This window comes from Phoca vitulina, unplaced genomic scaffold (genome assembly GCF_004348235.1).
Source record: "Phoca vitulina isolate PV1807 unplaced genomic scaffold, GSC_HSeal_1.0 scaffold23, whole genome shotgun sequence".
Taxonomy (NCBI): domain Eukaryota; kingdom Metazoa; phylum Chordata; class Mammalia; order Carnivora; family Phocidae; genus Phoca; species Phoca vitulina.
Window position 1 is genome coordinate 23,873,347 of NW_022589726.1, and position 15,342 is coordinate 23,888,688.

Genomic DNA, 15,342 nt, shown 5'->3' on the forward strand with positions numbered 1-15,342 from the left:
CAACCCGAGGCCCAAACCGGGATCTCCTTTCAAGGGGTCTGGCTTGCTGGTCAGGATGTAGCATTTCCCCTAGTAGGGTTTTCCACGTTCGTACAAAAAGGATAGACCGAAATGCAGCTGCCAACTGACCCCGCCAGGCTAGTTTTGAAGAGAGCAGGTCTAGTTGGAGAAGAAAGAACGAGAACGGAAACCGACCATGGAGACAACGCTGCTGCATTAGTCCAAGTTTGCGAGAGAAAATCCCCAAGTAAATCACAAAAATAACAGGCAGGAAAGGGTTGGGTGGGCGGGATGTGTCCCCAAAAATCCTTGAGGAGAAAGCAAAGACTGCTGGTAACTCGGACGGAAGGGATTGAAGGAGAAGGCTCCGGAAAGACAACCGCATGTGTTGGGCACCTATCGAGGTTGAAATGAACTGGCCAAGGGAAGCATGGGGGGGGGGGGGGGGGTCTTTCGGGGGTGACCAGGGGGCCTGGGGGGGGGGGGGGGGGGGGGGGGGGGGGGGCAGGGGGCGGGGTCTGCGGGCCCGGGCGGGCCGGGGGCGGAGCCCAGGTAGTGTTGATACACAAAGAGAAGGCGCCCGGGCGGCCGCGGCCCCGCCCCCTGACGCGTCCTCCTGAGCTGCCGCTATAACCCGCTGCCCGGCAGGCAGAACCATATCCGCGCGACACCGCCGTCCCGGAGCGTCTTCCCCACAGCAGCGCCCGCAGCCGGACCACGCGTTCCCACACACTCGCGCCTTTCCCTCGAGACGGCGGACGCCGGACGATTGGGGTGGCAACAACTTGCCATTTCTTTTTTTTTTAATTAAAATTATTTTTCCTGCCTATTGTTGGTTTTTGTTTTTGTTTTACGATTTTTGTTAGCCGAGAAAAACCCACCGAAGGCGTTTGCGTGACGTTCCCGGATACAGGAGCGGAGACCACCGAGGTAACGCGCGCGGGGGCGTCTGTGCGAAGGGCGCGGGGCCCCGGGCGGGAGTGGGGGAGGGGCGTCCGGGAGGGGCCGCGGCGGGAAGGCAGCTGCGGAGGTTGTTTCTTCCCGGCACTGGCGTGTCCGGTCGGCGGGACCCGCCTTCGGTTCCGGCCCCTACGGGGGTCGCCGCTCTCTTCGGGCGGGGGAGGGGCGCGGCGCGGGGGCCGCGTACCCGCCGGGAGCGGAGCCGCATCCTCCCGTTAGGGGGAGGGGAACCAGCCCGGCCGCGGCTCCGCTGCGGCAAGTCTTGTGACTGATTTGCATTAATTAAAAAATTAGATCGAGGGGGCCTGGAATATGGGGGCAGCGGAGGAAGGTTCGGGCTTCTGGTATACAGAGGCCACGATTGGGGAAGACGGGCCAGGAACATTTGATAATCGGAGATCGATATTGCATCAGTTTCCTTTCCGGGCATAGGAGTGGCCGGCCGGGCGAAGCGCTCGCGAGCCAAATGCCTGTAGACTAGTGTGCTCGAGGGCACGGGCGTGCGCGTGTAAACAAACTCTCGGCGCCTCTGGTCGCCGAGGAACGGGCATTCTCCCCTTCTCGGGAGAGGACCCATGTCAGCCCTTTCTGCCCCCTTTGAGTCCGCTCTCTGCCGCAGAGGCATTTCCCCATGTGGGGACTCCAGGCATGAAAAGACGGATTACGCGCATTGCCGTTGCAAATGCTAGAAACTGGGTGGGATGTGTGCCCTGCATGCCTGTGCATGACCAGAGAGGCTGGAGGAAAGCCGAAACAGAGCCCCCGTGCACCCCTCCCCTCAGACTTGGGATAATGGAGAGGGTGCAGTACTAAAATCCTCTGGAGAGGGGTCTGGGGGTCCGGAGGGCGCGGGCCTCTGCGGGCGCGTCGCCGCGGTGGGACCATCTTTGTTCTCCGCGGCTCCGCTGTCTGTACTTTTCCGCCCCTCGGCGCGCCCCCGCCCCTCGCGCTCAGCTGGTACTTTTCCACTCGCCTGGCCGGGGATGAATCAGCCGCGCTGCGCCTCCCGGCGGCGTCACGTGACCACGGCGGGCGGGCGCCGCAGTCTTGACGCGCCGCCTCTACCTTCGCAGGCAGCCGCGCGGGCCGGTGCACAGCCAAGGACAAAAGGAGCCCAGTGTTCATCGCTGCACCCTCTATTCCTCCCGGTGCCAGCATGAAGAAAGCCGAAATGGGAAGATTCAGTATTTCTCCGGATGAGGACAGCAGCAGCTACAGTTCCAACAGCGACTTCAACTACTCCTACCCCACCAAGCAAGCAGCTCTGAAAAGGTGGGAGAAGTTGTGTGCTTTTTTTTTTTTTTAAACGCCTTGCGGGGGTCGGGGTACTTTACCTAGGACTCTGCTTCGGTTGCGGTAATTTACCGTAGTATTTGGAGAGAGTGTAATCTCTGAAAGAGTATCCGATTGTCGCATTGACAGTATCTCTTGTGAAAGTCGACTCCTACTTAACACGCATTTCTGGGAAGGTGTGTGACAACTAAAGGGCTGTTTGTGTTAAAGCATTCCGTTGTATGTTTCAAAACGACTGAGAATTCCTTTTTTTCCCTCACAGCCATTATGCAGATGTAGATCCTGAAAACCAGAACTTTTTACTTGAATCAAATTTGGGGAAGAAGAAGTATGAAACAGACTTTGTAAGTTGAAAATAGCAATTTGTGTGTCTGTGGCTTTATGGAGTAAAAGAATAGTTTTACTTTTAGATTTCAATCTAACTTGCCCAAAGCTGGTTTTCTCCATTTAATTATTGTTATATGTTTGGTTATCGTTTTCCCTCTATGTAGCATCCAGGTACTACTTCCTTTGGAATGTCAGTATTTAATCTGAGCAATGCGATTGTGGGCAGTGGAATCCTTGGGCTTTCTTATGCCATGGCTAATACTGGAATTGCTCTTTTTATGTAAGTATGTGTAAGTAGTGAGTCTGCCATGCAGGGCAGTTAATATGATGATAAAACTTTTGGCTCCAGAGACGGAATTTACAGTCGAAATAGTTGACTTAAAAATCATTTGTGTGAAATTTAAAATGAGAAATCCAAAAACCTCCTTATTCTAGTATCTAACTGCATGATATCAAGAAAGCCAATTAGAAATAGGACAACACTGAAAACTGATGATTAAACCAAAAGTATTTAAGTCAATGGGAATAGTTAAAGTTGTAACGGGTTGGATGTTTAAAAAGAACTATTGATAAATCCAAGGTAGTTATTTGTTCTGGGAAAATGGGAAGCAAAAAATATTAATAAGCATGGTACATCCAGGTCAGTTTATAAATTGACATAGTCTCCCCAAGAACCTTTGCATAGCGCAAACAGACTTTTTAGAATATATAGGGTGTGGTGGTGTTTGCTTAACCTAGAACATGTTCTAAGAAAAGTGAGTCATAACTTTCTGGACACTGAAAAGACACCCATATGTTGGGGGGTTTTTTTGTTTTTGTTCTAATATTTATTTCTTCCAGGTCTGTGTGATTGCCACATGCCATAGCAAAAAAATAAATATTTTAATAAGTACCTGCTTTTAAATGTTCTTTTCCCTAGTTGCCCAGTTAAAATGATTTATTCCTATGCTTTCTAGCATAAATACCTAGAATAGGATTTTGGAGCAATAGAAGACTTTAGAGCAGTGGTTCTTAAACCACTGTGTGGGGTCACTGATTCTCAGATAATATAATAAAAGTAGGAACCCTATTTCCAAGGGGAAAAAGGTACAAAATAAAAATACATGTGAATTTGAATATACATTTTCAATGATATTTGTATTGTAGCTGTTAATTTTAAGTATCCAGGAGCCCCTGGTAAGGCAGTTTCTGTGGAAGATAGTGTGACTTATTGCGCAGATGAAGAAACCACACCTTACAGGGAGCAGGGAATTGTCCCGTTGTGACAGATGTGTTTTAGTTAGCTGACTGGTGCCATCTACTCAAGTGATTTTCTCCAGCAGAATAGAATGTTCATGAAAAGAAAAGCAGACCTTTGCAAAGTTCTGCTTTGTGGGTGAAATTCTGTACTGAAGTTAAGCCTGGCTTTGAACATTGGAAGCTAGGATTCCAGCAGTTTGCTTTATTAGCATGAAGCTTTCTGAGATCTTTTACTAAGATGAAGGAATTTACATAGGAAGGACCCTAGAGTTTTAAAGTTTTTACTGGGGAACTTGAATGGCCTCATTGTTAAATATTCCAAAGTACTTCCTGATTCTTACTATAACAACTGGAGACAGTCTTTAAATGCTGCCAGTGTGGTTATAGTTAACATGAGATAAAATGGCACCCGTTTCATAAGTGACAGCAAAATTCTGATGTTACCCTTGCACCTTTGAAATTATACTTTAATAAGGTCTATGTGTTCAATTAACCCTTTGAATAAATGGTTAAATAACATCAAAAGTGCAGAAGGGAGTTTTTAATTCCATTGGTATTTTACAAGGTATATTTAGAGGATGTAGAGATAAATGGGCCAGAAGCCATGTGGCTGTCACAGTGCGGTTAAACAGCTCTAGCTAACCTTACTAGGCAGACTCAGCCTTGAGCTTGAAAGTGACCTCAAAGGTTATGAAGTCCCTTCACCCCTCATTATAATCTCAGTGTAAGAAAGGAGGACTGAATTTGTCAGCATACTTTGAAGACTGTTTTTGATTAAAGTAACAGCTTTGTTCAGTTAGAGGTAAGGCCGATGGTGTCATTTTTCCACCTTTGACTAAGCCCCATAAAGGTTTTGGCGTTAGAATGGCAGTTCAATGCCACCACCTATGTTTTAACTAACAGAGCTCAGTTCCTTTGCCAGACCTTCTGTGGTACCGGATTCAGTTTTCCTGTACAGAATCAAAAAAAGTAACCATTTTGTTTGCAGATTTTTCTATGGGTTTCCCTGATATTTTTCTTGTTGTTTTTAATAGAAAGAAATCCATATTTTCTTTGACTTGCCCAGGAGGGGAGGAAAGGAAATCTGAAATGAGAGAGAATTTGTATCCTTAAAGGAAAACTAAGTGACATTAGGGAATCTAGTTCCCTCCCTATCTATGGAGCGAAGAGCTGCTCCAGTCAGACTGATGGGCTCCTTGTTCTAGCACAGGCATTGTTTAACTTCCTCATGACCCTGGGCCTGTATTCCACACCATGGCGTGCAATATAGTCTGTTGTCTCAGTGATTACTTCTCTGACTTGTGCCCAATTGTTTGTTAAGCTGTGCCTGATGCTTCCAATGTTCGTATCACTCTCCCTTCGTAGTCCCATTCCTCTTCTTATTTATGTAGTCCAAGCGATCTCAAGGTCTTTCCTGAACCTGTCTCAGTTGGATTTCACAAGTGCCTTGTGCGCTGGATTTTTACTGGCAGACATTACCATCATTTTACAGATAAAAGGAATTATTAAAATGCAGAGAAGTGGCAAGAATACAGTTAAATATTATGGTGCCAGAACCAAATTATAAGTCTCATAACCACCACCTTAAAGTTAAGCTTTCCTGGGTCTCCTGACACATTGGATGCAGCGGGTAAACCCCAGCTCTTAACCAGTACCGTAGAACTAACACCTGAGACATGATGCGAGTTCTTAGTACCAGGCTAAGAGAAGATGTTGACACTCTAGCCAAGATGGTAAACACCAGTTCTTAGGGGCTTTCTGTCTAGCACAGAAATATTAGGACACGTTCCATATTTAATGTTTTGATAACGAGCAAAAGAATTGTCTTTAAATGCTTATTTATAACCCTGTGCCTTTTCCTTCTCTCATCAGAATTCTCTTGACATTTGTGTCAATATTTTCCCTGTATTCTGTCCATCTCCTTCTGAAAACTGCCAATGAAGGAGGTATGGTAGCATTCTTGATATTTCTAAAACAATTAGGCCTGTCAGGATTTTCTTCCTTCCCTCATGCGTCTGTGTTCTTCATATTTTAGGGTCTTTATTATATGAACAGTTGGGACATAAAGCATTTGGATTAGTTGGAAAGCTTGCAGCCTCTGGATCAATTACAATGCAGAACATTGGAGGTAAGAATTTTTTAAAAGGTGATTTGGGTACACTTTTTGCTCTTTATGTAGCACAGAGTGGTGACACGTTACTTTTGGTGTCACATGCCACATTTTGCACTTGTAATGGTATAATTTTGTTTTCCTCCAGCTATGTCAAGCTACCTCTTCATAGTGAAATATGAGTTACCTTTGGTGATCCAGGCATTAATGAACATTGAAGATACAACTGGGTAGGTGCTAAGTAAGGTTACTCATAAGAAAAATTATAGTCTAAAATGGTTAGATACATTTTATCAAAGTTGATACAAGATAATTATCAATAAATTATTTTTTGTAAATGTTCCTGTTGAAATTGACCAAGAAGTCCCTCATAGACTGATTTGAAGTCTTAAGAATGAAAGACCAAAGATCGAAGCTTGTGCTGTAATTCTGGATAATAATTTCTCTAACCTGTGTGTGAAAGCAGGTTTTCTAGAGCTTAACTTTCTCTTGATATTTATTCTCTAAGAAATTGTAGCTGAGTAACACAAAGTCTAATCTAAGTCAGGTTGAAGCTTTGAATTACATTTCAAATCAATCCTGATTTTTTTTATAAATTTGAAATTCTTAAAACTTAATCTGTTTAAATGCATAAGACCAGAAAATGTATGGCCATGTTGTAGAAACCTTATCCTTGTAGCACAGTTCTTCCTCCCAGTGGACTAACAGGTTTTTATCTAAAGTAAACACGGGGAAGGGCAATTTACTTCCCCACTTACTTGCAGCTCATTATCTCAAAATAGAGAAGTGTGGTTATCTCTTTGGCTTTAGAAATTTAATAAGCTGATCTTTAAACATTAGTTTTCTATGGGGTCTCTGTTGCTGAAGTAAGTAAGTGGAGTGGAATTCACAGGACAATTAATTTGAAAATAGTGATTTAAAAGAGGGTATGGTTGATTACCTGGAAAGGAAAAGACATTGCTAGAACTCCTAGAGGAGACATGGGTAATACTTTCTTTTAAGTTCAGCAGGGACCTTTATGACTATTTTTGGAATCAAGGTGGGTCAAGGTGTCACAACATACTCTTGACAACCTGGAATAAATCCTGGTTTTGGGGGATTGGGTTTTGTTGTTTGTCTTTGCCTATGTGTTTTACCTAAGTATGAAAAAATTTCCTTGTTTGAGTTTTTAATAATTACATTTGCTAATAAATGTCTGAAAGAAATTTGTTTTAAATTTGCTTGTTTCTAGCATTAAAAATTGGCAAGCTAAAGCTATGACCGAGTTGGTGTACAATTCTCCTAAAAATGCTTCAAGAAAAGATTACTGGCTTAACAATGCTGCTTTGTTCCCTACATTAGTCTCAAGCCTTTAAGAAGCATTTTATGTTATGAATCAGCTGGCAGCCTTCCCAGAGCAAACAGTGGGACAAAAGTTACACTGTTCATACCCCATCTCTAACCTGTGTGAATACTCAGCTAGCACAGAGTTAGACATTTATTCCTGTCTGTAGGCTTTTTGTGAATAAGCAGTGCGTTTTCCAGACCTGCCTTTTTGTGTGTTTATTTTTATAGTATCTCTCTATGAAATGAGTCCAGTAAGATGTGTATAGTATTCTGGGGATTTTCATGATTGGTTTGACCTTGTGTTTCTTTTCTTTAATTCAGATTGTGGTATCTGAACGGTGACTATTTGGTTTTGCTGGTGTCGCTGGTGCTCATTCTTCCTTTGTCACTGCTGAGAAATTTAGGTGAGTAAACCCATCTCTAAAGAGAACTGAAATGAGCCTCTTACTAGCTAGTTGGCTTTCTCTTAATAGAAATTGAAAGCTTTTTAAAAGGCCCCAAAAACATAACTTTGGGAGCTGCTGTGTACACACCTGTAGGCCTTTCAAAATCCTAGCAGTTGGCTACCAGGAGAGGCCAGAATATTTTGTTGACACTTGATAATATTTGCACTTTGTAAATAATAATACAAAATGAAAGTGTCTTTATTTTAGTTATTAGCAAATATTTTAGAGTAATTCTATATCTCAGTATATAAGAATTAGAAATTGAATATTGTATTCATACTAAAGTCTTTCAGGCAGAATCAAGTTACTGCCTGAAAGTTGAGAAAATATATTTGCCTGAAATTTGTAATAAAAGTAATAATTTCTGCTTCCCTTACAGGATATTTGGGATATACCAGTGGCCTTTCCTTATTGTGTATGATGTTCTTCCTGATCGTGGTGGGTATAACTCTTCTTTAAAGCTAGAGATTTGTTTATGAGCCCAGTCATGTTATTTAGTTTAACAAATGCAAAATAATATGTTTTCAGGTGATTTGCAAGAAATTTCAGATTCCTTGCCCTATGGAAGTTGGTTTGATAATTAATGAGACACTAAACAACACCTTAACACGGCCAACGGCTTTTGCACCTGAGATGGTATTTAATATGACTGATGATGATTCTTGCAGACCACATTATTTCATCTTCAACTCACAGGTAACTAAATACAATTTTTATTTTCTTAAGATTTTAGGGAAGAAGAGAGGGATACTATCCACAGGAAATTTAAAAATAACTCCCAAGGTAAAGGGAGGAGGGGTAATAGATACTGTTCAGAAAACATGAATTATTGAAGACTGAGAAGAAAGCATTAGTTTATATCTTAAAATGGATGGAGAACGGAAATGAAATAATTCTATGATGTTAATAATTGACACAATCTGACGTTAGCATGTTGATCACACTTAGTGAACAGATTAAAAGAAGGGAATCTAATTATGCAAGGGAAACTTTTAGGGTTTGATTCTAAAATTGGTTACTATAAAATACAAAGTGCAGAACTGTGATGACCCAAGTGTGTTACATGAGGATTTTAAGTAAATTTTTACATTTTTTGCAGACTGTCTACGCTGTGCCAATTTTGACCTTTTCATTTGTCTGTCATCCTGCTATCCTTCCCATTTACGAAGAACTCAAAGGGTGAGTGCTTTACCTATTTTTATATAAATTTATTGGGAAAGTTAGAAAAATACTAGATTTTGCTATAAGTACTGCTCAAGTATATATTTGTATTTTTCTTTGAATTTACGTAGTCGCAGCCGTAGAAGAATGATGAATGTGTCCAAGATTTCATTTTTCGCCATGTTTCTCATGTACCTGCTTGCTGCCCTTTTTGGATACCTGACATTTTACGGTAAATAATGTCTAGATTTCAGAAAAAAACACTTCGTGAAATAAAATTGATACTTGCACGTGTATAATCTATCACTTAAATTCCATCTGTTTCGGTGTATTTCCTACTTGGGATGAGAAACTGAATTGAGAGCTTAGAATTTCCTATAGTCTCTTTATTAATCAGTAATTTCTCAAGCCCAAGTTCATATAATTAGTCACTTGGTGGCATTTTTATATGATGGGCTTGCATCTGAGTTCATGCTGTCTATCTCCTCTTCCAGTCACCTTCAAATTCTATAACACAAACTGTAAGCCAGACCATGGGATTTAGCTATTTAGCTCCTGTTGTTTTTGATGGGGGTCATGTGGCTAAATCTCTACTTGGTATTTAGGAAAATTTTCCTTCAATGTTATTTTAATTGCATTAACCCTAATTCCAAATTAATCTTATTAGCCTCTTAGTTTATAGTCGTTTTGTGAGTAGCTAATAACTTCGGTGCAAATTTGCTGTAAGTTAGATTTCCCACCTAATCTCTAGAGGAAACTGCTCACTTGAAGCTTTTTTTCCCTTTGTCTTTCCCCATAGAACACGTTGAGTCAGAGTTGCTTCATACCTACTCTACCATCATGGGAAGTGATATTCTTCTTCTCGTTGTTCGTTTGGCTGTGCTCGTGGCTGTCACCCTGACGGTACCAGTAGTCATCTTCCCGGTAAGTAATCACCCGTCCTCCTTCCGCTCACCAGGAATGAGTTTTTAAACATGTGAAGACTTGTGAGATTTTCCTCTGCTGTGAGAAGGGAAACACTACTAGAGCAATACCAAGTTGATGGTGGTTTGAAGGGATTTCTTTATTTTCTAGATTTTCAAAACATCCTGGGTAATTTTTTCCCATAATTGAAGACCTAAAATGATCTTTCACTGTTCAGATATTAAGGAAATAGCAGTAGAGGAAGGGGCACAATTTACATATTTAGAAAGTTTCTTTTTTTTTTTTTTTTTAAGATATATTCCCTATTATTTGGGAATTTTTTCCCCCCATTAATGTGAAGCTGGAGTTTTCATTTCTCTGTCTGTCTGTTCTTGCAGATCCGGAGTTCTGTAACTCACCTGTTGTGTGCGGCAAAAGATTTCAGTTGGTGGCGTCATAGTCTCATTACAGTGTCTATCTTGGCATTTACCAATTTGCTTGTCATCTTTGTCCCAACAATTAGAGATATCTTTGGTTTCATTGGTAAGTTTTAGAAAGTGTCAGAGTTCTTTCCCGTATCAGCGATTTTAAAGTTTAAAAAAAGGAATGACAAGTGATCCATTGAATTCTCAAGAAATGGTCTGTGTTCTTTTCCAGGGGCGTCTGCAGCTGCTATGTTGATTTTTATTCTGCCATCTGCCTTCTATATCAAGTTAGTGAAGAAAGAACCTATGAAATCTGTACAAAAGATTGGGGTGAGTGAGCTATTCTGACTTACAGAAACAGTAGTGATCTTCTAGTTACTAGAATTTCCTCATCTGATTTTAGTCCCTGAGCTCTCTTCTTCTAAGTTTCTAGTGAATATTTCTTTAATGGCATACTTCACAGGTGGAAGGTTGGGGCAGGGAAGGTGAAAGTTTGCGTTCGAATAGAGGCCTAAGTAAATTGCAAGAAAGCGGTTGAGATATTTTAGAGCTAGGAATAGAGATAAAGAGCGCATGTGCAGTGTGGAGATACTGACTCAGCTTTCAACATCAGTCGAACTGGTATTTGTCGGACTGCCCACTTCAACAAACACTTAACTGGGCCTTCGAACTAACTGTCTTCAAAGCAAGGCACAGGGGGGTTGTCACTATACTTTAATAAAATGTACTTTAAAGTGTAATAAAAAGTGATTTCACAAAGAATATGGTATGTTAATTACAGAAGATCCTGGTGGTGAGGTTATTTAGGAAAAAAGACTGCCTCTGAGTCCTTCCGCTGCTACAATTCTAGTCTGATTAAAAGCACTAGAATTGTTTATAAACAAACAGCTGTCATCTTGTTTTATTCAAAATACATAGTGGCAGTAATTTGAAGGGGGTAGAATTAGGAGTAAACTTACTCATGTCTCTTTGAAAAACCTCTGGCTTTGACTCAGGCTGCATTTTAGGATGACTTTGATTTGATTTTGTGACTTAAATTTTTGAAATTTTGAAATTTTAGGAAATGCAAAAAACAAAAAAACCCCAAAAAACCTAGTCCTGTTCTATTTATTACATGAAGTAGTTTATTCAGCAAGAAAAGTATTTACCTTTCCGTTTGAGACAAAGGAATGAAAAAGCAAAATTTTGGAAGGTTTCAAAAACTGAGTTACTTTGTACTATAGGTGAGCCCTTGGTAACTTCAGACAGTTTTAAATCTCTTCAGCAAGGTAAAACTGTAGCTCTGTGAAGCACTCAACATCATTTTAGTGATTACAAGCCCATTTTTAAAAGTGGAAAGGAATGCTTTTTTGTTGGCTAATCATTTTCTCTTTGTGCTCATTGCAGGCTCTGTTCTTCCTGATCAGTGGCATAGTGGTGATGACCGGAAGCATGGCCTTGATTGTTTTGGATTGGGTACACAATGCCCATGGAGATGGCCATTAACTGGCGCCGCTAAAACTCCACTAGTCCACTTGATGCCAGTGTTGAGTCAACTCTCAACTTCCTATGAAATTTCACCTGACGTTTTCAGTTTCACTTCCTTTTGAAGTGCAGATTCCTCGCTGGTTCTTCTGAGTGCAGAATAAGTGAACTTTTTTTTTTCTTTTTAAAGAGACTATTCTGTATGATAGAAATGGATATTAACAACCAAACCACGAGTCTCGGGTTAATGGAAGTGACAATTTTATTCCATTCCAGAGAATGGACGAACTCTTAACTTTTATCAAGCCACATGTTTGGCTGTGTCATTGTTTAACTTGGATATTTTATGATTTTACTTGAATGTGCCTAATGGAACCATTCGATGTGAGAAACAATTCTTATTAATTTACAGCAAAGTATTGAAATAACCATTGAGAAAAACACTATTATTTTTTTGTACCAAAAATATTTTAAGACCTCAGAAGCACTATTTTACTTTTAAAAAAATTGCTTTCTTTCTAACTTTATCCAAAAACAATTGTCAACAAATTCCATAAGAAAAAGTCATTGGTATTTAAAAACAAATATTAGTATTGTGAAATGATTTGCCTTTTTGTAGGCATAATAAGCCAAATACTTTTTTTAACCCAAAAAAGTTTTTAGAGAAAATGATGTAACAAAAAATTGTACCATGAATAGGAGCATAGTTTTTTCCATTCAGATTTCACCATTAAAGAGTAACTGGTTGATTATTGCTATACCAAATCAGATGAACTCATTTCATCACTTTTCTTCTCTGGTCCCAAATAATTTGCTTCATTCAGACTGAAATATTTATGGCTTCAGTCTATTAGAATGGAAGATACAAAGCAGATATTTCTGTGGGAAGTAAAATAACTAATTTTGAGGTACCAAATAGTGCAATTGGGTAAAACAGGGTTTATTCAGTTGCATCTGTCTCCAGAGATGTATTGACAGCTCTGGGTTTTTTGGGCCAGCCCTTTTTTTTGACATTGCTTCCAGCAGTGGAAAATGGGCATTTGATGGCTATAGGCCAAAACTGTTCTATCCAGAGAGTACAACTTTTCAAAATGCTCATCTCCTACTGGAAGTGTGAATTACTTGATAATGTATGGCTTAGTTGTGTTCATGTTTTGTCTACAGTAGAGGTCTAATTCACAGGTTTCACTGATATTTGGTATAAGTTCTCTTCAAATAGGCCACTGGGTTTCTCATGCAGTAAGTTTTTAAAACTCATTTGCACTGGATTGTCATCTCATTCTTGTACAACACAGAATTATTTGTTTACATCCAACAAATGGTTAGCTAGGAAAAAACAGTGCAACCTGAGTGTAAGTAGTTGGTCCAACTGCATGTTCACCCTTCCATTTCAATGCCAGTTAGAAGCGAAAAAATTACTTGGCTTTAAGAGCACATTTATTGTACGTTATGGTGTATGGTGAATATATTAAATAATGTGGTACTTTGCTCTTCAGGCATAATGTCTAAAATCTAATATACATAATTCCATTAGTGGTTGAGGGAAGCAAATAATGGAATCAATTGGTCCTCTGGCTCTAAGGTTTCCTCTTAAACTAAGCATTTTTAGTTTTAGGGGCTGGAAACGTGGCAGACATGTTTTTTGTTACACATTCTTGTATTATATGTGACTAAAGTACAGACAGGATATGTCTGTGAAGACCCTTGTGGAACTGGAAGACGTCTTGTAGTGCTACATTGGGTGAAACCAATGGTCCATTTGTGTTTCTACAAAAATAACGTGATTGGGGACCATCCAGAAAGGCAGTGAAAAGATGGATTCTACAGCACTGCTTTCATTTAATTGGGCTTTGGCACTCCCTTCAAATCCAGAACCTCACCTCTAGTTCAGACCAAGAATTGGCACTTCTGCTTGAGTTCCTGGAAGAATTGCTGATTTTGTATCTGAGACCTGCCAGGGAATACCAAGTAGAGTTGTTTTCTACAGTTTACATCCTTTCATGTGGGAGAAACTACCGTGGCAACCAGGAAGGAATGGAAAAAAGAATTTTCTTCTCACAGCAAATTGACGTGGGGAGGCTCCTTCAATCCTCTTTTGGCTCTTTGAGGTTCAGAACGAACTGCCTAGGGTAAACTCCATTGCATGATTTTCTTGGAGCTATCTTGTCTGCCTTGAGGTTCCTAAAACAGTGAATTCCCATTAATGAGCAGTCTTCAGTATTAAAACCACTGTCTTGACACCTCATTTTGCATTACTGTCTTCCATGGATGTTTCAGTTATAACTGTAATGTTATTTATAGAACAGCATTAATCCATTAAAGCTAACCTATTTTTCAATATTTATGATAATCTGTACATACATTGTCTGTCCATATGTATTTGTAATATATAATGTATATAATGTCAGGTTTGGGTCTTGGGTTTAAGTGTATATATTCCTGTAAGTTTCTTAACTGCATTTTGATGAATTCACATGTATGTATAAGAATTGTCCCAAAAGTACCTGTACAGAGATTTCAATATAAACAAATTGACTAGTTATGTAAACACTAAAAATTTAAAATATTGTTTAAATTGTATTTGCAATAAACAGACTGGGTGAACATCACATTTTTTTCATGAAAACTTGGTGCAAATTCAGATCTCTTATTTAAATTTTAAATAAGGTCTAATTTTCAAAATGCAGTAGTTTCAAAATGTGATCTAGTGTAATGGAATCAAATGTGATCTAGTGTAATGAAAGCTCTTTGAGAACCTGGGTGTGTGAGCTTTCTGTATATAGTGTAAATACCCCCACTGTATTGTTAGAGGCCTACCGTTCCACTAGGACTTGTTGGCAAAGAGTGCTACACCGTTTCAATGAAACAATGTATGTTTGTTTTAACTGAACTAAAATAAATACATGCTTAATCCTGAGTAGCTGTGTTTTCTTTGAGGTAACGGGATAAGCCCTGTCTGATGCATTATACCATCAGAGCTTAGTGGGTCTCCTGTAATGGTAATGATTGTAATGAAGAAGAGCGTGGTCAGAAAAAAGTTTTTCTGTTCCTAAAGTTTACTAAGTGTGAAGAGGAATAAGAAAAATGCTAAAAGGCACCTCAAGGACCCAGGGTTGGGCCTGCTGTTGGTGGGCCAGTAGTGCGTCAGGATCATCTGGGAGCTCTCTGGAGAGTGTGACTATAGTCTGATACCATAGATCTGGAAGGCAGCCCACAGTCTTATCCCCCCTCCACCCCACCCAGAATCCTACCCAGGCGATGTGGGGGCACACAGGTGAAAGTAAGGGGCACTGAAAAATGGTCTAGGAAGAAGTCCGAGGAATTCAGCTCAGGTGCACCAGTCCAGAGAAGATGAGGAAGCACCGTGGCTGCTGAGCAATCTGTAGACAAGCTGAGGTTTATCTGACCGACCCTGGATATGACTAGCTATGAGGGGGCTTGCTAAGACACACGGGGTAGTTCAGGTATGGCCTACCGAGAGCCTTGGAAGCTTAGGGCAGGTACAGTGAAATATCCAGGGCTGAAACAAAAAGGAAGATAGAACAGCAGGTGTGCTTGGGAGTGGTTGCAAAGGCAAGCGAGATCTCCTGCAAGAGAATAATCCAGTCGCAATGATCAAGCGGAAAGGAGTTATTCGTGGTTAAAAAGCCCAGCAGAGGGGCTCCTGGGTGGCTCAGTCGTTAAGCAT

At 40.6% G+C, this 15,342-nt stretch overlaps 1 protein-coding gene across 1 annotated transcript; it reads left to right on the forward strand.

Annotated features, from left to right (window-relative positions):
- Window positions 1–322: 322 nt before the first annotated feature.
- On the forward strand, window positions 323–14,571 carry SLC38A2 (solute carrier family 38 member 2). The gene is made up of 17 exons (XM_032420618.1): window positions 323–404; window positions 867–930; window positions 2,034–2,232; window positions 2,516–2,597; window positions 2,745–2,860; window positions 5,692–5,765; window positions 5,855–5,947; window positions 6,078–6,159; window positions 7,577–7,659; window positions 8,081–8,139; window positions 8,230–8,397; window positions 8,801–8,880; window positions 8,994–9,094; window positions 9,662–9,786; window positions 10,164–10,308; window positions 10,423–10,520; window positions 11,577–14,571. The coding sequence occupies exons 1-17, from the start codon at window positions 384–386 to the stop codon at window positions 11,673–11,675; spliced, it is 1,689 nt and encodes a 562-aa protein (XP_032276509.1). The 5' UTR covers window positions 323–383; the 3' UTR covers window positions 11,676–14,571.
- The last annotated feature ends 771 nt before the right edge of the window (window positions 14,572–15,342 follow it).